The sequence below is a fragment of the Trichosurus vulpecula genome, chromosome 1 (assembly GCF_011100635.1).
Source record: "Trichosurus vulpecula isolate mTriVul1 chromosome 1, mTriVul1.pri, whole genome shotgun sequence".
Classification (NCBI taxonomy): Eukaryota; Metazoa; Chordata; class Mammalia; order Diprotodontia; family Phalangeridae; genus Trichosurus; species Trichosurus vulpecula.
In genome coordinates this window covers 273,081,413-273,102,767 of record NC_050573.1, presented here as the reverse complement: position 1 = coordinate 273,102,767, position 21,355 = coordinate 273,081,413, and the positions used below count along the sequence as shown (strand labels likewise).

The window sequence follows — 21,355 nt, the reverse complement described above, 5'->3', positions numbered from 1 at the left end:
TGACTTCCTATCCTATGAAACTTTTCATCTATGTCCCCCCATAATTTCACCACTCAGGACCTTCCTTGCTTTCTCCTAACGTCTCAAGGGCTAGAATGTTAAATGACCCGTCCAGGGTAACACAACCAGTATGTGTCAGAGGTGAGTCTTGAATGCAGATCTTACTGACTTCTGACTCACCTCTGTATCTATTATGTCATAACTTCTTCTCAGTCTTAATTTGTCAAAATACACAGAGTAAAGCAAAAGTCAATACACAGTTGAAAAAAAAAGCATAACACTGTTTCCACCCAGGCCTATGATAGAAATTTTTTTAAAAGAAAGTTTGGTCAACTGAATTACTATGTAAACCTGAGCGGTTATTATGATTTGTGTTTCTATTTCATGTGTTGGGTGACTTCCTCCTGTTTTGTAAGGAACTGAAACTTAGGTTAGTCCTTTTTTTTTTTCCTACCTACAGAAAGAGGAAATAACTTCATCTCTTCGGGCTTCAGTTTCATGGGCTCATGGATTTAGAACTGGAAGGGACCTTAGGGGGCATCTAGTCATCTCTCTCCTCTTACAAATGAGGGAAATGAGACATAAAGAAGTTAAATGATTTGCCCAGGGTCAGACAGCCAGTAAGTGTCAGAGGCAGCCGTTGAACCAAGATCCTCTGACTCTTAAGTCCAACACTCTAGCACCTTTTGAGGAGGCTGGATTATATGATTTCTAAGATCCCTTTCAGCTCTAGTATTAGATGCCCCAAGATTTTCTTGGTTACTTTTATACATGGTTACATGCAGTTAGAGTATCTGAATATTTTAGTAATCTGGAGTTTCTTTGTTTAGTAGTCTGTATTGTTTTGTAGAAAACTATTTTTGAAAAATGCATGTCTTAACAATTAGCATACCTATTCTTATTTTAATGCATATTAATTTTAGAAATGATAGCTACAACTACATTCTGTTAGTACAAATAAAGAAACTCCTGAAGTGGTCGCATGTGTTCATATTCATCCTAGTCAGAGTAAATATGTAAAATAATTGTTTCCAGTCCAGTAGCAGTAATGCAGTAAAGGTTTGAAGAATGCAGCCACTTCAGGGGATTTATTAATCACACTAATTGGGACCTGGCTATATGTCAAAAGTGATTTTAAAATCCAGTTTTTCACCTCCTAACTGTAGCAGTTTCTTACATTGAAAAAATTGGGGTAAGACATATTCCAACTATTCATTTGTCCCCCTTAGGTATATTTCATTAAAGAACATAACATTGTAGCACCATATAAAATCGAAAGGGTAAGTAAACTTTTATTTGCAGCTCTTTATAGTGGTCTTTAAGGAATAAAATGTAATAACTATATTGAAGTCTTCAGTAAAATATAATACTGGGAAAGCTATAAAAGCTTACTTGCTGGTTATTTATTACAAGACTGCAGAAGGGGAAAGTCTGCATCAGTGAAATAGAATTATGTTTATCTTTTTAAAAAAGATAACAGCTTGAATGACAAGATTAGACAAATGAACACTGTTATAAATATTGACTTGTTTTCTGTTGCTGAGAACTTAATATAAAATGTGCCTAATTCTACTTATATAGCACTATTTTTAGGAAACGCAAAGGCAAATTTATTCTTTTTCCATCCTTTCAAGGAATCTGCAGTGGCTGTGAGCACTATTCTTAGGGTCTCTCAAAGAAAGACTCATCAGTTAACTGTAGACATGGCACTTAATTAGTCTGCGCTTCACTCAGCTCTCTGCTTTAGCTTGGCAAAGTTAAAAGGGAGAATATATACCAGAAGGTAAAGGTTTTTGAGGGCAGCATATACAGCAAAAGCCTTACTTCCCATCATATTGGGGAAATGCAAAGTTCTCATTAGTCAGAAATTCCACAAAACCCCATTCAATTCATGTTGCCCTAGGTAACCCTCCCCCCATTCTTCTGTTTACCCAAGAACCAGTTTTTACCCAGTTCTTAATCTGTACCCTGAAGTGAAACACTGTATAAGTTCTATTGAAGGGCAGTAAGTAAAGAGGGCCGTTATAAAATTAGGAGGGAAAGCAGAAGCTGAGAAGAAGAGGAGATAATTTGAGCGAAGATATGACACTTCATGTTTACTACAAATTTTCACTCTAAAAATGATATCAGTCACAAAGGTAGACTAGACTAGACTTAGCTGGCATGAACTTGATACTAATACTTGATACTGCTTTCACTCTAAATCAAAATTATTTCCACTTGAAGGAGCACCTAGAATTTGTTAGATTCACAGGTGTCCTCTTTGAGTTCTCTGTTGCCATTTGGATGCCATTATTTTTCATTGTTTTACTTCATACTGTAATTTCCTTCAGCAGATGAATTTATTAAATACCTACAGTATTCAGTATTATCCTAATAATACAGTCTTGCATTTTTTCTGATGCCTTTTTTTATCCCCATTTTTGTTAGGGCAAAATGCAGTATGTCTTTGAGTTGGATATAGCAGGGAAAGTAGAAGATGTTGTAGAAACTCTCCTTCAGGTAAGCTTTTTAAGAAATATCAAGTGTTTTCTTTTAAGGAAAATAAGAACACATTTATAAAACCAGTTGCTTATTCTATGATATTTTAGCTTCACAGAGCATCTTGCCTTGATAAACTGGGAGATCAAACTGCCATGGTAAGGTTTTCCTAAGACTTTAATTATAATAAATACAATCATCATTGTTTTGGTATTTGAATGTAACTGTACTCCTTTTATTTTAAAACCTTCATTTTGAATGTTTTTATTTTCTTAACAGATAACAGCTATTTTGCAATCACGTTTGGCTAGAACATCATTTGACAAAAACAGGTAGGTTTATTTTTCCTATAAATTTTGCTTGTTTTTATTTAACAAGCTGACAATTTTCATGTGTCTGTTTTACTTGAATATTTCATAGTTTCTTGCAAGCAAATATTCAAAGTATATTTGAGTAAGCAGATTGTTTTGAGAAGAATAGATTCCATTTTAGAAGGGAAAAGAAATAATTTAAGAAGGATTAGCTTCTTTTGACCTACTTAGAATGCATTCTTTTTCTACACTGTGATTTAGACTTGCATTTTGTGCTTAAGTGTGACACTAAATTTAAAGAGTTTAATTATAAAAGCATTAGCATATCCAGTCACCAAAATGCTATATTGATAAATTCTTTGAACATTTATATAGTGTAAAATGAACACTGATAGGTTTCTGAAAGGGAAAAAAAAATCTATGTCTAAACTTAGGGAACACTTTTTATTTTTATTGATATATTTATTGTTTTTTTTATTTTCATTGATATTTTTTGCTTTTATATCATCTTCATTTCTGAATATGTTCTTTCTTTTTTCTACCTGGCAAGGCTTCTCAAAAATAATAATAATAAAATGAAAGAATAAAGCAGTTCAGAAAAACCAAACAACATATCAACCATGTCTATCAATATATACAATTTTCCATACCTATAGTCTTTCACTTCTGTGAAGAAAGGAGGGAGATACATTTTCTCAACTCTCCCCTCTTCATCATTATAATTACATACTGTTCAGTTTTGGGTTTTTTGCCCTTTCCATTTATACTGTTTTCGTCATTGTGAAGTTTTCCAGATTCTACTTAATTTCTTCTGCATCAGTTCTTATAAGTCTTCTCATGCTTCTGAATTTTAAAAATTCATCATCTCCTACAGCACAGCAATATTACATTTACATTTCTGTACTGCACTTTGGTTATGCATTTCTCAGTTGGTAGGCATCTACTTTGTTTCTAGTTCTTTACTACTAGAAGCAATGCTGCTTTGAATGTTTTGGTTTTTTGGAAATCTTTCTTTCTCTCTTTGACCTCCTTGAGGTACATGCCTAGGAATGCAATCTCTGCATTAAAGACTATGGACCACTTAGTCATGCTTTGAACATAATTCCTGATTATTTTCCAGCATTATTGAACCAGTTCACATTCTACCAAGCTGATTTTGAGTCATTAACAACAGCTATTTGAGTCCAACATTTCACCAGTTCTGAATCTTATTAATTTTATTGTTGTCTAGCCTGCATTTCTCATCTTTTCCATAAAAGTAGCATGTGATACTTTATTCAATGATTTATCCCTATTAAATTTTAGTAGATTGGCTGACCCAATGTTCTAGCTTCTGAAGACTTTTTTGGATTCTGAATCTATCACCAAGTATATTTAGCTATTCCTTCCAGCTTTGTGTGATCTAAAAATTTGATAAGCATACCATGTATACTTTTAGCTAAGTCATTCATAGTAACATTAAACAGCATAGGGCTAAAAATTGATTCTTGGGGCATTTCATTGGAGACCTTCCAAGCTGACATCCAACTAGTTGATTATTCTTTGGGTCTGGCCCTTTGACTAGTTTTCAGGACACTTAATTGTATGATTTTCTGATTACCTCTCTCCAACTTTCTCCCAGTTTAGAACCTCCCCCATTGAGACAATTTGTCTCATCTGTAATTGATAGCTTTAGTGTTATAGGAGCACCTAAAAGGTTAAATGCCTTAGTGGCCAAATAGTTAATGTTAGTGGGGGCAAAACTTTAACGTAAGTCTTCCTGACTCCAAACCTAGCCCATTATCTAATATGCCATGCTGTCTTTCAGTCTAGTATGGATAGGACTAGGTACTACACCTGTGGTTTCTTTGGTATAGGGTGAGGAAATTCCTTACACTAATGTAGACTGGCAAAGAAGGGGCCAATAGACAGATTGAAGATGAGAAAAATAACCTCTGATACAAGCTTCTGGAAGAGAGAGTAGGAAATGGAATCAAGGGTACAAGTAAGTGACAGCAAGAGGTCCTATTTCATCGTCTGAAACAGAACAAAGGAGAAAGATGTCAAAAGGTTTGGGGTATAGAGGAAGGAAGATAAAGTAGCATAATTTATTCGTACCTTAATTTTTCTGTCATCTCTCAAATGCTAAGTAAATGGAGATTTATGCTATTATATCATTGCATTTTAATATTGTTTACTTGCCAAAAAAAAAATTGGAACAAGAAGACATATGTGCAAAATTTTGCCCACACTGCCTACTTTAAGTACATGTCTTCTTACTGGTTTAGATAATCTGCGCAGGTAATCTATTTTTATACTGTTGTTTCCAGAAAGCTTGCTTCATTTCTAATTCCCCTGGATGTCCTTTTGCATTACATCAACAAAGTAGTGACTAAATGCAGCTGATTACTTGTGTAAAATCAGTTAATACAGAACAGCTGATGTTGTGCCATGCTAATTGTGACCCATCTTTCCTTTCCATGCTTGATTGGCCTTGTATTTTCCTTAAAAAATTTTAGATAATGAGCAAAATGATAATGGTTAGTTGAAAAACATCAGAACAGACAAAGCTAATGTTGGGGGACAATCTTAAGAGAATATGATACAAGTTAGCCATAAACATCACCGAAGGCAGCCTCATTTTTGAGGGAATAGAAAAGGTATTGAGATGAAACATCATGAAGTAGTTAGTGCTCTGGTTGTCAGGATTAGAGAACACAAGCTCTTTGTGTTTCCATCTGTAAAATGGGAACGTTACTTTTCCTTTTCAACCTCAAAGTAAAAATGAGATCATGTAAAGTCCTTTGAAATATAAAAGCACTTATAAAAATGCTAGCTATTACTACATGAATATTTGTAAGGAGAAATGATAGGATCGAAAACATTTAAAAAAATATACATGGATGAGGAATTGATTGATGGCTAGAGGTGTTTGCTTTTCCATTTTAATTTTCAGGTTGCCTCAACCTGTTGCGTTTTTGGTGTGGTTGCAACCCCAAATAGCATATGTTTCTGATCTGAGTCTCAAGGAAGAGCCCAGAGATACTGACAAATGAATTCTACCAAACTTTAAGAAATAAAACATAGAAAAGTACACAGTAGGCTAACTAAACTCCTTCTGTGATACATACATAAATATAATATTGTTTGATAAACACACACAAAAAAAGACAAAATTGAGAAAGAAAACTGTAGAACAATATCACTAAGTGTTATTAGTGGGAAAATATTTTAAAAATACTTGTAAACAGAATAGAATAAAACAAAAAATTATTCACCACAATCAAGAAGGATTATAATAGGATTCAGTGTTGTTTTAATATCAGGAAAACAATGTAACATCAGCAAGAAAAAATAAAGAATATGTAATTAGACCTAGATGCAGGGAAAGCCTTTTTTTTTTTGGAGGGAAGAGGGCAGGGCAATTGGGGTTAAGTGACCTACCCAAGGTCACATAGCTAGTAAGTGTGTCAAGTGTCTGAGGCTGGATTTGAACTCAAGTCCTTCTCACTCCAGGGCTGGTGCTGTACTCACTGTACCACCTAGCTGCCCCCAGAGAAAGCTTTTGATAAAATACAACAAAGCAGTAACTAAATATAGCTGATTTTGATAAAATACAAGACTCATTTTAAGTTAAAACCAAAAAAGAATAAAAGAACCTTTTCTTAATGATTTTAAAAGTCTGAAATCTGTGTGTGTGTGTGTGTGTGTGTATGTGTGACAAACACATTCCCATTAAGAACAGATGTTAAACTCCCTTGTTTAGAAAAGAAATGAAACAAAAAATGGGTTCCCTTAATTAGAGAATGGCTGAAAAAACTATGTATGTACACATTTTTATAAGCAATAATATTGCATTATAATATATGTGTACATATATAGTATGTAATGTTATTACACAGAAACTACACTGTGGATACATTGTATTGTATGTAGCATGTTGTGATAAAATCATTCAATCAAACTTTTTTTATTTCAAATTTTATTATTTATTTTTAACATTCCTTTCTTTTTAACTTTTTGTTTTGTTTTGGTTACATTTTGAATTCCAAGCTGTCTCCCTCTCTCCCTTCCAACTCCGTATTAGAGAAGGCCAACATTTGATATAGATACATACATGGAACCAAATAATATAGACTTCATATGTTATTTCTTTCTCTGGGGAAGGATAGCATTTACTCTTCAAGCAATGTTAATATTAACTGTAACCAATATTCTCTTGATTCTGCTTGTATCACTCTGTATTATTCCATACAAATCTTTCCATGTTTTCCTAAAAACAACCTGCTCATCATTTCTTACAGCACAGTAGTATTCTATCACAGTCATATATTGCAGCTTATTTAGCCATTCCCAATTGAGGGTCATCCCCTCAATTTCTAATTCTTTGCCACCACCAAGAGAGTTGCTATAAATGTTCTAGAACATATAAATTCTTTTCCTTTTTCCCTGGTCACCTTGGGAAACAGACCTAATAATGGTATTGCTGGGTCAAAAGGGTAGGGTATACACCATTTTGTAACTGTTAGGGCATAATTGCGGATTGTTCTCCAAAATTGTTTGATCAGTTCACAATTTCACCAGCTGTTTTAGTGTCCCAATTTTTCCATATCCCCTTTAGCATTTGTCATTTTCCCCTTTGGTCATTTTAGCCAAGCTGGTAGGTGAGAAATGGTATCTCAGACTTGTTTTAATTTGCACTTCTCTGATCAATAATTATTTAGAGCATTTTTTCATCTAACTATATGTAGTTTTGATTTCTTCTTCCAAAACTGCCTGTTTATATCCTTTAACCATTTATCAATTAGGGAATGGTTCATATTCTTATAAATCTGACTCATTTCTGTGTATATTTGAGATATAAGGCCTTTACTGAGAAACTGGCTACAAAGTTTTTTTCCTGGTTTTCTTCTAATTTTGGTTACATTGGTTTTATTTGTACATACAAAACCTTTTTAACTTAACGTAATGAAAATTATACATTTTATATCATCAACAAGTATTTATTAAGTTTCTATCTTGTACCAGGCAGACATTGAGATAGGTGCTAGGGATACTTTTTTTTTTTAAAGGAAGCAGTCCATCCTATGCCAGATGGGCATACAGATAAGAAAACTGAGACCCAGGGATAATAGTTTTAGGGTAGGTTTCAGCTAAAACTTTTGTATTTGCATACTTAAATGTTTAGTCATTAATCTCTTTATAGAAATATGTTGGGGTTAATTTCTGTAAAGGAAAATAAATTTGGGAAAAGGATAAAATTAAAAAGGTATTGCTACTAGGCCAAGTAGATATATTATAAACCTGAAGATAAAGGATCCAATTATTATCCATATAATTTTGGTAAGGGGAAGGGGTTATTAGAGGTAACTGAAATGGTTCCAGTAGATCAAAGAAAAAAGTCATTTTTTGGATCCATCTTATTCAGTTGAATGAACATTTGCATGTAAATGGAATGTTAAAAAAAGGTCTCTATGCACCTCTGTTTAAAAAAATATTAATAGGTAATCATGTAAATACTTAGGTAGGTTCAGTAACAGAAGCATGTGAATGAATTTTAATATAAAAATGATTTTAAGATTTGATTTTTTTCATGGCATACTTTTTAATAGCATACTGGTCCCTGGTACTATTCTCTACAAAAGGAAGACTTCTAAATCATCCTTTATTTAAGATGGTATCTCATGTTTTATTTGAAAGGTCATGCCATTAAAAAGAATATAAGGCTTATTTAAGTTAGCACTTTTCTACCTCTTCTCCTGAATTTAGTACTTAGAAAATAAGAACATACTTAAATCTAGATTTCAGCTTAGATTAATCTAAATTTGGAAATTGTGTCTCAGTTTCAAGATGTTTCATTTTTTATTTTAAAAGAAAGAACTTCTTGCCTTTAAAAAACATTTCTTAGATTCCAAAGTCTTTCCGAAATTTTCAAGATGGAATGTAAAGCAGAAATGGTGACGCCACTAGTGACTAATCCTGGACACGTGTGTATCACTGACACAAACCTGTATTTCCAGCCTCTTAATGGGTATCCTGTAAGTAAAAATGAGTATCACACTAGTGGAATTCTTTTTCAGTGATCCTTAAATAGTATAGCTTTAATTCTTTACCGTTTAGTCATTTTGAAGAATTTGACTCTTAATTGCTTAAGGCAGGCAGGCAACAAGCATTTATTAAGAGCTTACCGTATGCTAGGCACTGTACTAAAATGCTAGTAATACAAATACAAGCAAAAAAAGAGACAGTTTCTACTCTCAAGGAGCTTGTATTCTAATGGAGGAAGTCAGCACATAAAAAGGAACTCAAGGGGAGGTGGGAAAGATACCCTACTGAGACATGTTGGTAGTCCAGAGAATTGAAACTCAGTTGGGAGAAAGAAACATGACTGACTTGGGGCTTTCCCCAAATTGGAAGCCCCTGCAAGGGACTCACTGATGGGAGAAGGGAACCAATATGGTAGAAGGATGGGTAGGCCCCAGGAGCGAAGGGAAGTCTCAGGGTAAGAATATAGAAAGTTCTCTAAAGGCATGCCATAGCACTGTATCCCAGGAAGGAGGAAATAGAATGTGGAGAGTACAAGATGTATTAGAGGAATAGTAGGTAAGGGACGTGAAAAATCTACCTCCAAAGAAAATACGTGTTGGGTTGATTCTGTAACAGTCATTTATTAAGTTCCTGCTATCTTCCAGATACTGTGGTTAGGCAGTAAAAATAACAATTTTTTAAAAATGAAACAGTCCCTGCCCTCAAGGAACTTACATTCTAACTGGAAGGACTCACTAGATTTTCTGGGGTAATAGCACTCAATTTGTCTTTTAAGGGATGCTTAAGAGAGAAAATGAGCATTTACTATGTACACACACACACACACACACACTCTTATATACTACATATTTATATACAGTAGGCATATATGGGTATAATTTTGTTCTTTCCTCCCTACTTTATTACATAAAAATCACTAGATTAAATTCTGTTTCAAAAGAAGTATATTATTTTCTTTACTCACTTCATCCTAAAGACTATGTATAAAAGGATTCTCGAGGCTAACAGGTGGAGTTAACTGTTGTAGACCAAAAACAATTTCTTCTTTCCCAGATTTACTAATAGTGTTCAGTTAATGGTTCTAGCTCCTGCTAGGTCAGAAATGGAGTTGGCAAGAGAAATTTAGGTTCTAAATTGAAACTTGTTAAGATGTTTAGTGTGTCAAGATCTAGCCCTTTTAAAGTACAATAGAGAACAAGATTCCAAAAATGCTCTGATAATACATTTGGGTTTGCCTGGCAAAGGAAGCTGGAGGAGTTAATAGTGCCCTTAGTCTTGGAAAACTGGAAATTTTCCAGTATCTCTTCAAATTCCACTGAACCACTTAGGATTTTTCCAATTGGAAGGTAGTGCTATTAAAATTATGTCCACTAGATGGTAGGACAAGCTAGCGAAGCCTCGTCTTGATCATACAGCTTTGGGCTTTCTTTAATGTTCTAACAAATTGTCTTTTGGTAATTACAGCTCGAAGCATTAAGGCAGAATCTTTCCATAAAGTAATTACGATAGCCTGGGCCAGAACCTCTTGAAAAACTCATTTATATTACTTTGGTTTAAACACTGAAGTACTGACTCCTAAAATTCCATGTATAAACCTCCATCTCAGTAATTCCTAACCAGTAGCTTTAGATTTACTGGTCAATACTAAGTTTTGCCTGGTAGATTTCAGTGTTTTGCTGCTACCATGAACCCTTTCTCTATCATGTCTTTTTGTGATTTGCCAAGGGACAGGGTAATATAGTTTGGAGTCAAAGGACCTGGGTTTAAATTCTGGCTCTGTTCATTACTACTTGTCTGACATTGGTTAACTCTTTAGGCCTTAGTTTCCTTAACTATAATGAAGGAGTTGGACTAGGTAGCTTCTCAGGCCCTTTCTAGATCTCAGGTCCTATGGTCCATTGGGAAACAATGTACTTTCCTCTATCTTAGGGCAAACAGTAGCATACTTTACCTTATCACAGCCACCAGGGACTCTACTGCTGAGGTCTTCATCATCTGATTCAAGGCTTCAAGAAAATAAAAAGTAGCTCCTCCTTATAAAATATTTTTTTAAATTTAATTTGATTTTTGCTACAGGTAGTTAGAATATAAAGGGAGAAAAACTCCATAAAGATAAAAAGAACTTTGAGAAGCTATTTCTTCCTTTGTCATGGCTGTAGTAGGATTTAGTTTAATTTATCAGAAGATATAACTCTATTATTTTTTAAAGTTATCAAATGACTGTCTTAAAAAATGAGAAGAGCTAAGAAATACTTAGTTTCTTGCTTAAACATGCCACCATTTTGATATTTGGGGTTCTTTCTTTTAAAGAAACCTGTAGTCCAAATAACACTTCAGGATGTGCGCCGGATTTACAAAAGGAGACATGGCCTCATGCCTCTGGTGAGTAAAAAAAGCACATCATTGATTCTTCTAGATTAATAGTTTTCATTTCCTGAACTAATGAAACAGAGCAGTGCAGAGGATAGAGTGATAGATTTATAATTAAGGAGACCTGGGTTCAAACCCACTTCTGACATAATTTGTGGATAGATTACAAACTCTGTCAATAGCGGTATTTCTCATACTGATGAAATTAAATCTCAGCTCATTGATAGAATGACACGTCTTGAGCTTACTAAGAATATATGTCTGTATACTTAATATGTATTTCTGAAAAATGTGACCATGCTTTTCTTTGGCATATGATAGATGGACTCATAAATCTAGCTTCCATTCCTTTTAGGTGAGGTATACTAATTGATATGCTGTGGTAAAATGGCTCCCTTTTAAATTATTTTTCTCTGAACTTAATACTCACCAAAATGAATATTTCCATATACAAACATAAAAGAAGGATTGTATATGAAACTTTGACTCTCTAAACCATATCACTTATTTTTTAAATATATATAATAAATTCAGCATGTTATTTTCAAAGCTACCCTCCTTGTCTGTGCTTCCTCCTGAACTTCCTTCTATTCTTTTCTGTATATTAGCATTTACACACAAACACACACATATATCAATGACCCTTAAAAAAATTTTTTTTTTGTTATCACCACCACTAATCCCTATCCTCCCTTCCCTCAATTAAAAAAAACGTAATAGGAAAGCCATACAACAACAAAACACAGTTAAGCAAAACATGAGGTCATGTCTGAAAGCGAGTGTCTCTTTCTTCACCTTGAGTCCATCTTCTTGCTGTGAGAGAATGCATAACGTGCTTTATTACAGATCCTCTGGAGTCATGGTTGGTCATTGCTTAGATCAGAGTTCTAAGCCTTTTAAAATTGTTTTTCTTTACAATAGTGTTGTTATTATATAGATTGTTCTAGTTCTCTTCACTTTGCTCTGCATCAATTCCTACAGGTCTTCCCAAGATTTTCTGAAATGGCCTCTTTTATAATTTCTTTCAATGTAGTAATATTCCATTATGTTTTTATACTAAAATTTATTCAGCCATTCCCCAATTGATGTGTACCCCCTTAATTTCCAGTTCTTTGCTTTTTTTTCTCCCTTTCAATTCTACTTCAGGATCCATCCTTCAAAGTTTAAAGTTTTTTTGCTTGTGAATATTCTTTCTGTATCATTTTCCCTCTTAATCCCCCTCTCCCCCATTCCCCTGCTTCCCTATGGATTTGTTTGCACGTGTACAGAAAACTGTGTGTGTGTGTGTGTGTGTGTGTGTGTGTGTGTGTGTGTGTGTTTGTCTGGTTCAGGTAAGATTCATCTGATGTCTTCTCTTCCCACCCTTTGAATTTTATATTTGAATATTTGAGTACTTGTCTTCTCATTCAACTCAATAGTAAGTTCTATTCCATTCTTCCACTTTTCTACATTCATGTCTTCCTTTTTATCTCTTTTTTTCTTTCCTCTCTTTAAACCATCAGATCAGAACTAATCTATACCCTGGATCTTACTTTGTTTTATCATATTTGTCTTATTTAATTCCCTCAATGTCCTTTGAAAATGTTAATGTTTCAAAGGCATACTTGTTTCTTCTCTCCTTATTAGAATATTGTCTCATAGAGCCACTAATGTTTGCGATGGTTTGGTCTTCAGGGAGTCCATTACTGCTTTCTGTTCTAAGCTATTTGTTTCTAATTCTTTCTTCCAGAGTTTTAAATTTCTCTTGTGCTTCATTTCTTCTAGGTATTGATGTAGTCCTTGTGGAAAATCCATTTTTTTCCTTTGAGATTCTTCTTCTAACAGTTACTGTGGAATTGCTCTGTTCTTCTAGATTGACTTTTTCAATCTCTCTGTGCTAATTTTGTATAGTGATCTGTGTCTTCTTTTGTTTACTAATATCTCTTGTCTTAGTTCCTGAATTGGGGTTTTGTGCCGGGGCCAGACTTTCCTCCTTGCTGCACTCTTGGGTGGGGTAGTCAGATATGCTTGGTTTTGACCTGGGTTCCTGAGATTATCTCCACTTCTTCAGTTGTGTCTAGGCTAAGAGAACTAGTAGACTTTAACACCCTAAGGTTCAGATTGCTAATCTTTAGGACCTTTGATAGTGTCTCAGGACAGAGTGCTGTGGTCCTCAGAGGCCCTGGACCAGGGTGTTCTGGTTGCTACTCCTCCCAGTAGTGTCAATACTATGGATTACCAGCTACCCTGGAGCTTTTTTGTGGGGTGCCTCTGAATACAGAATCTTGTAGACCATAGGTTCCTGCAGTTGGGTTAAGAGCTTCGATCTTGTGTGTCTGCACTGGCACTGAATTTTCTATTAGGCCTCCTTTCCTATTGGCCATGGACCTCTGGTTGACTTTTAAGGTAGTTTTGACATTGATGAAGTCACTCACTGTAGTTTCACTGCAAGTGAATCTCTTGATCACTATTCAATATGGTGCAGTTTTTAGGTTTTTTTGTTGGTTTGTGGGAGCTGGGCTGCTGGTCTCTGTTGAAGCCAGAAGTCTGGTTGAATCCTTCTTTCTAAAAGGGCTGCTCTCAAGCAATGAGGAAGATGGTCTCATCTCATAGCTCCAGACACATACATTGGATCCTTTCCTCAACCTGTGATCTTGAATAGAATATAATTAAATTAAATCCCTAGCTTTTTACTCAGTAATGTGTGTGACTCCATCCTACCATTGTCTTTTACTACATAGCTAGGTATAAAACTAAAAGTAGGGAGATAATGGTGAGTTACTATGTGTCTTACTTGTACAGGCCTTATACTACTTGCTATTAGCACTACTAACAGAATAAATACAATAACCTCAAATATAATATAATCCCCAAATCATACTACTGAGATGCAGTTTGTATACATTTACCTTTTCTGTTCCAAAATCACAAACTTTCCTGTCTTATCTCATCTGGAGGCAGAGACCCAGCTAGCATATAAGGGGAATGAGGCAACAGATAATCTGCTTGAATATAATTGAAATGTAATTGTGGTTATTTACATGGTCAATTTAAAATAATTTTGCTGGTACTGTATTAAATTACCATGTAGCTTATAGAAGATGAAATATTAAAGTACCACAGTGCTTACAGAAAAGGAGTAGATATTATATCATCTAAATTTTAAAGCAAATAGTAAGACCTAATTTGGTAGCCACTACATATATGATACAATATCCTAAACATGAAGAATTTTTACAACACTAAATTTAGTGATCCTTAAGATCACTCTTATAGATATCTGTAGAATACTTACCCTCAGATTTGTAGGTACAAAAAAAGCCAAAAAATGAAAAATTAAAAAATTGAAATTTTAGTAATATAATTCGAATATGGTTATTAAGTGAATATAATATCACTGGTTTTAATTTTTCTCTCTCGCTTTATAGGGTCTGGAAGTGTTTTGCACAGAAGATGACTTGTGTTCTGACATCTACTTAAAGTTCTATGAATCTCAAGATAGAGATGAACTCTATTTCTATATTGCAACGTATTTAGGTTTGATGTTAACTTCTTACCGTGTTCTTACTAGCCTGAATGGTTTTAGTCTTTCTCTGCTTCAGTAGCTGAGTCAGTGAGTAAGAGGAATTTAGCAAAATGTCTAAAATTATATCTGTGTGGTTTCATTTAATTTCCCCTCAATCAAGAGTTTTTAACCTTAGGTCTATGAAAATTTTTTTATTATTTTGATAACTATTAAAATATGATGTTTCCTGTATAATCCTATGTATTTTACTTAATTCACTTTAAAAAAATTATCCTGAGAAGAGATCCATAGGCTGCCAAAGGGGTCCATGACACAAAAAAGGTTAAAAATTCCTGTTCTGAATAACAACCATATTTGATTTACCTCTTATCTAGGATAACAAAAATTTAGCAAGATGAGAGCAAAGATGTGTTAATTTTTTTTCTCCACAACTTCATGTATTGCTTTTCTTTAGTAGAGCATATTTATATAATTCTTGATAGGTTGGCTTTCCTTTTTGAGGTAGGTTATTAAGAAGCTACATCAAAGGAATTCCCTCTTGATATATTAACTAATTCAGATTTTGCTTTATAATATGATTAAAGTGTGTTGATAAATCATATACTTTGATTATTGATTACATAGCTAAAAAGAAAAGGAAACTTGAGAATTATTTAGTACTGATGAAATGTTCTTTCTAAATAATAACTAGCATCCATGTAGCACTTTAAGGTTTACAGAATGCCTTATAAATATCATCTCAGTCGGTCCTCACAGCAATCCTGAGAAGTAGGTACTGTTGTTATCTCCATTTTGCAGATGATGAAATGGAGGCAGACAGAGGGCGAGTGCCTCGCCGCAGTCACATAGCTAGTAAGTGTCAGAGGTACAATTTGACCTTGAGTTTGCTTCCTCCAGGCCCAGAACTCGCCCACAGACCACCTAGCTTCCCCTGGGCTGAAGTGTGGTTTTTTTAGGTTAATGACTTCTTCCTCTTCTTCCTCTCCCTCCCAAATGAGAAGGCACTCATTGAAATTTGGACTTCCTCGCCTCAGTTCCATATTTATGAAACGCAGAACTAGAATCCCTATTAGCCCAGGCTTTAAAAGATAGTCTTTTTTTTTTTTATATTGGCTTTCCATAGTCTTTATACCCTGGTATGAGAAACATTTCTATTTGGTGAAAGATCATTTTCAACCATCCAACGTATTTTCTCAAATGAACAGCCTTGTTTCCTTCCTATTGCTTCTTGTAGTCATTGGCAAATAATCAATAGTTTTCCTCTTCCAAGTTTGAAAGAAAACAAGGAGAGAAGACTTCCTACCATGCTTTTGTATTAAAAGAACCCTGTTATCAAATGCCAGAGGTGATGTGACACTTCCTCAGAGGCTATTTGGATAGGATTCTTTGCCAGCTATGTGTTGACTTAATTTTTTTAAGTAATGCGAGTTGAGCTCCTCTGTGGAAACGGTGAAATATTTTGCATGTTATAAGAGTTTCACTAACATTTAAGAGAGACTGCCTTGGAGCAATTTATAATCTAAGCAGAAGACAAAAATAATGAAAATAAATTAATTAGCCTACGTTTTAAATTCCTATAGTGGTTGTACTAATTGGTCAGTTATCTGAAACTAAAGCTTTGCCTCCCAATGGCTTTTTTTTTTCTCTTTAGAAAACCATGTTACAGAGCATACTGCAGAAAGTTACATGTTACAGTGGCAGCGAGGGCATATTTCTAATTATCAGTATCTTCTGCACCTCAACAACCTAGCCGATCGGAGCTGTAATGACCTCTCCCAGTATCCTGTGTTTCCATGGATAATAAATGATTATTTCAGTGCGGAATTAGGTAAATAGCATATGTATATTCAGATAATAATAACTGACACTGATGTAACACTTGAAGGCTTGTGAGAAAGGGGGATGGTGTGCTGGATAGCTAGCTGGTCATCCTTAGAATCAGGAAGGCCTGGCTTCAATTTATGCCTCTGACACTTATTAGCTGTGTAACCTTGGGCACACAGTTACAGAGAGGTTGCCCCTCAGTATCTGTGGGGATAATTTCAAAACTGGGAGTTTCCTATATAGATGAAATCACATGTCTGATATCAACAACTGCTCCCCCCCCGCCCCAAAAAAAGTGATAAGAGATTTGCAAAGTTCTTTACAGATACTAATAAGGAAGTAGTTGCCTTTATCTTTTTAAAGAAGAAAATTAATTCTTTAGGGGAATTATGTTGATGATGTGTTGTCTTTGTTTTTCAGCTTTTGATTGCTATATTAGGAAATGAACACTCATTGGCCATACTTAGAGATCCTAGATTAAGAGGTGGAGGGGAACTATGTGGTCATCCAGTCCAACCCCTATTACTTTAGAGGTATATTTTAATCAGTCAGTGAGCATTTACTAAGTGCCTTTATTATGCTAGGCACTTGGCTAAGTGCTAAATTTTAGCCCTGGTTCATCCTCTGGGGAACCAGCCTCTGTGGGGAACAGGGAGCCCACTGCCAAACAACTACCCCTCACAGGGCCAGCCCAGATAAAGCAGTAGGGTGCCTGAGGCAGACACAGGCAAGTCAAACTACTGCCACCGCCACAACCTTCATCTACCCTTAGATATTGATGGAGACAGCCCAAGACCTTGAATACTTCTAGCCTGGTCGCAAATGGTTTAACCCAAGAAACTGATAGGATTTTATTAGTGGAAGTAACATTTAAAAAGAGGCATCACAACCTGTGTTGCCATTGCACCCTGAGGACTGTGGGGCCTTTCCATCTGACTCAGAGCTGAAACCTCCGCTGTGTGAGCTTGTGAAGAACAGTGGTTGTCTTCCTTTTCTATTTGTATCCCCAGCACTTAGCACAGTGCTTTGCACATAGTGAGCACTCAATAAATACTTCATTAATTCGTTTATCCAAAGATGAAGGTAGAGATGCTAGATTCTCAGTTTCAGGGTCTCAGCACTGGCAAGATGATAATAGATTTCTTTGCACATTATTGTGATGCAGTGGAAAGAGCGTAGGATTTTTAGTTACAGGACCTGGATTCTAATCCTGCCTCTGCCACCTGGAAGCCACTGAACCCCTCTGAACCTCATTTTCTTTATCAAATGAGATGGCTAGATGACCTCTAAGGTCCATGCCAGCTCTAAGTCCATAATTTAGTATATATTAGTTATGTAGAGGCTTTTAATATCCTTTTATGTATTGCTTTAAAAAATAAAAGCATATTACCAAAGCATTGCTTTGATGTCTCATCATAGCATAGAAGTCACCTTGGGGATTTAAGCACAAATTCTGACAGGTCCTACAAAGCTAGAAAGACTCAAAAATGGGCTATAACCAAACTTATCTATTATATTATCTAAATATAACCTAGTTATATTTAGAGGGGATTATCCTCAAAAGGTAGGCCTTCAAGGAGTTTTGGGTTTTTTTTTTTGGTAGAGGTGGTAGAATTTGCATCACCACATCTCTTGAAAACTGTTTACTAACGAGTAGAGAAGCTACAGCCTATGCCACTGGAATGAGTACTCCTATTGAATAAATGTGCTTTTTTCTTTTGAAATAAATTAAAAATTCTTCTCATGCAAATCCTTTAAAACACACATGCACAAATGATACATGGCCATCATACTCTACTTTTAAGTGCTAAATATCGACTCATCATTTCAGTTGTTCATTTTGAAAGGCATAGTTAATGTTAACAACCTAAAAGTGTATGAGGACTTGTTTCTCAATGATGAAGTCATTTCCCCATACTTCTTTCACAGTTTATACTTAAGTTGTGAAACTAGGCAAAGCAACTTGTGATTAGGAAATCTGTTCTCTTGTTTCAGTTGGAATGCATTTTTTTTGTTTTGATTAGAGCATCACCTTTTTTTCACTGGATAGTTTTTATCAGTCTCCAGGATGTCATTAATATTTAGAGGTCCCACACTTAAATGAATATTAATAACTTACTGTATCAGAAATTATGATAACTTTCCTCTTTCCTCCGTGCCATCTCAGTGACCAGTGAAAATATTTTCATTTCAGTTCAACAGATATTTAACATTATGTTGACCCAAAATTAGGATATTGCCTTTTTCTCTAGAGCCTAGGAAAGTCGGGAGGTGGGAAGGGGAGATTGATTTGGTTTCTTTAGTAGATGTACTACACAAACAGCAGCAGAATTTGTGTATTGTGTTTTTTAGATTTGTCAAATCCTGAAACCTTCCGAGATCTTAGTAAACCAGTAGGTGCACTGAATAAGGAAAGGCTAGAAAGATTATTGGTAAGTTGAACCTGATGTCTTTGTTCAGTCATTTCCATCCTTTCCTCTAGTGACCAGGGCATATTTACTTCTCAAATAATAAGCAAGAAATATGAGAAGGAGCAGGAAGAGTAAGTACCATGAAGTCATTTCTCCTTAGTCCTCCATAACCTCACTTACTCCAGCGTTCCTGCCCATTCTACCACCAGACGGACACCGAGAGAGTCAGTAGTCCAATTTTCTTGTTGTTGAATCATTTTTTCATTCATGTCTGACTCTTTGTGACCCCATTTGAGGTTTTCTTGGCAGAGATACTAGAGTGGTTTGCCATTTCCTCCTCCAGATCATTTTACAGATGAGGAAACTGAGGCAAAGTGAAGTGACTTGTCCAGGGTCACACAGCTAGTGAGTGTCTGAGGCTAGATTTGAAGATGAGTCTTCCTGACTCCAGGCCCAGCACTCTATCCACTGCCACCCAGCTGTCCAGTCCAATCTAACAAAGGAATAATCTTACTCAGATGCTTAAATGGATCTGTGATCTCATCTGATTTGGAAGCTTTCTAAAGATGCAGATTGCAACCCAGTGTGTAAATTTCATACATCTCCTTCTGAAAGTTCATCACAGAGGGTTCATTCAGCATGCTGGAGGCCTTCCTAGAGCTCTCCCAGCCTTGCAGGGATACCAGTAGAGAGCACTCTTGGTATCTGCCTGCCATCCCTCACTTGTCATGTGCCTAGCCCATCTTTTCTTTTGGTCCTACAGATCTTCAATGATGAGTTCCTAGTGGGCTAAGTCACAGCCAGTTAGTTCCATGTGCCTTTCAGTGTGATAAGTTCAAACTGATCTTAATAACTACAAATCTCTGGTGTTATAGAAGTTGCAGCCTGTATAAAGTAACTACAAGTCGCTAATAAATAAGAAGCCTAATGGCTTCTAGCAGTATTTGTTAGTAGTACTTGCATATTTATCCTTGAATATTCCCTCCCCTCCCCTCATATTTTGAGAAATAAATCAGGAAAAAATGTTTTCCTTCCTGCCTTATGTCTCCATTATACTCTCAGCCCCCCTCAGTCAAATATCTTTTAGGCACATTTTCTATGATTTCATTTTCTTTGTGTGCAGAGGAGCTGCTCTTTTTTTCATTGCTGACTAAGAACAGTGTTTTCTTTCATATGCTATAGATACGCTACCAGGAAATGCCAGAGCCAAAATTTATGTATGGAAGTCATTACTCTTCCCCAGGCTATGTACTCTTTTATCTTGTTAGGATTGGTAAGATTCATTTTTGTGGCCTCCTATTAAGTTTTGATGCACTTGGATGCCAAGTGACTGGCTGATCACACTTGGTTCTTTGACTTTTCTTTCCAGCCCCAGAGCATATGCTTTGCCTTCAGAATGGAAGATTTGATCATGCAGACAGAATGTTCAATAGGTTTGTCACAAATATCCCCCTTATATATTTTTGTGGTGTGATATTAAAACAGACTTTATTTTTCTGTATTGAATATGTGAAACTAAAGAGAACAAAATTCTGAGTCTCTTTTGGTGAGCCTGAACTATGTTGTTTTATCATATTCAGTATTGCAGAAACTTGGAAGAACTGCTTGGATGGTGCAACTGATTTTAAAGAGGTCAGTAAGTAAGAAAGCTGATGATTCACCATGTGCCTGGTTTCTGACTAATGGCCCTTAATAGTGTTGGTGTTTGTTTTTTTTTTCCCCTGTGAAACTTTCAGCTGATTCCAGAATTCTATGGTGATGATTTCAGCTTCTTAGTCAATAGTCTGAAGTTGGATTTGGGGAAGAGACAAGGAGGCAAAATGGTTGATGATGTACAACTCCCACCATGGGCCTCAGGTAAATGGGATGAGCAGAGTCCTAGGAAGCTTTGTTGTTCAGAATAATTGAAGATATTTCTATAAGTATCTTTTTGATATTTATAGAATTCTTGAATGAAAATAAAACAATCTTTAAGGGGGGGGCATTGAAGGAGAGGGAAATCCTATTTAGGTCCTAAAGTCTTGTGTGTTTCTAGGATGAATAAAGGGGGTTTTATATTTTGAGAAGATTGAATTTTGTGAAAATAATTCTTGTCCATAATTTATGTGGTTTTAATATAATAAATGAATGAAAATAGAATCTTATTAGAGGTTTGTATGCCCTGCCTATACATATAACAGAATATAGATCTGGACGAGATGAGACTGGATAAGAAGGAAATGAAGTGAGATGAAAGAAGAACGGAGACTACAGGATCAGTTGTGTATTCGTTTTGTTCTAATAGGTCCTAAAGACTTTCTTCAGAAAAGTAAAGAAGCATTAGAAAGCAATTACGTGTCAGAGCATCTTCATGAATGGATTGATCTAATATTTGGCTACAAGCAAAAAGGAAATGAAGCCATTGGAGCCCATAATAGTATGTAACA

The 21,355-nt window shown here is 35.4% G+C and overlaps 1 protein-coding gene across 3 annotated transcripts in view; it reads left to right on the top strand.

The window, feature by feature from the left end:
* Positions 1 to 21,355, top strand: part of NSMAF (neutral sphingomyelinase activation associated factor) — a 67,853-nt gene that overhangs the window by 26,643 nt on the left and 19,855 nt on the right. For 2 of the 3 annotated variants that reach the window (XM_036750024.1, XM_036750021.1), the window contains exons 6-19: positions 1,230 to 1,280; positions 2,431 to 2,502; positions 2,592 to 2,639; positions 2,761 to 2,813; positions 8,680 to 8,809; positions 11,130 to 11,201; positions 14,597 to 14,705; positions 16,346 to 16,522; positions 18,871 to 18,950; positions 20,112 to 20,202; positions 20,299 to 20,362; positions 20,510 to 20,561; positions 20,666 to 20,786; positions 21,214 to 21,345. In XM_036750024.1, the coding sequence (XP_036605919.1) occupies positions 1,230 to 1,280; positions 2,431 to 2,502; positions 2,592 to 2,639; positions 2,761 to 2,813; positions 8,680 to 8,809; positions 11,130 to 11,201; positions 14,597 to 14,705; positions 16,346 to 16,522; positions 18,871 to 18,950; positions 20,112 to 20,202; positions 20,299 to 20,362; positions 20,510 to 20,561; positions 20,666 to 20,786; positions 21,214 to 21,345 (1,252 nt within the window). Of the gene's footprint in view, positions 1 to 1,229; positions 1,281 to 2,430; positions 2,503 to 2,591; positions 2,640 to 2,760; positions 2,814 to 8,679; positions 8,810 to 11,129; positions 11,202 to 14,596; positions 14,706 to 15,492; positions 15,547 to 16,345; positions 16,523 to 18,870; positions 18,951 to 20,111; positions 20,203 to 20,298; positions 20,363 to 20,509; positions 20,562 to 20,665; positions 20,787 to 21,213; positions 21,346 to 21,355 lie in introns of all 3 variants that reach the window. The other variant, XM_036750020.1, reaches the window with a different exon arrangement.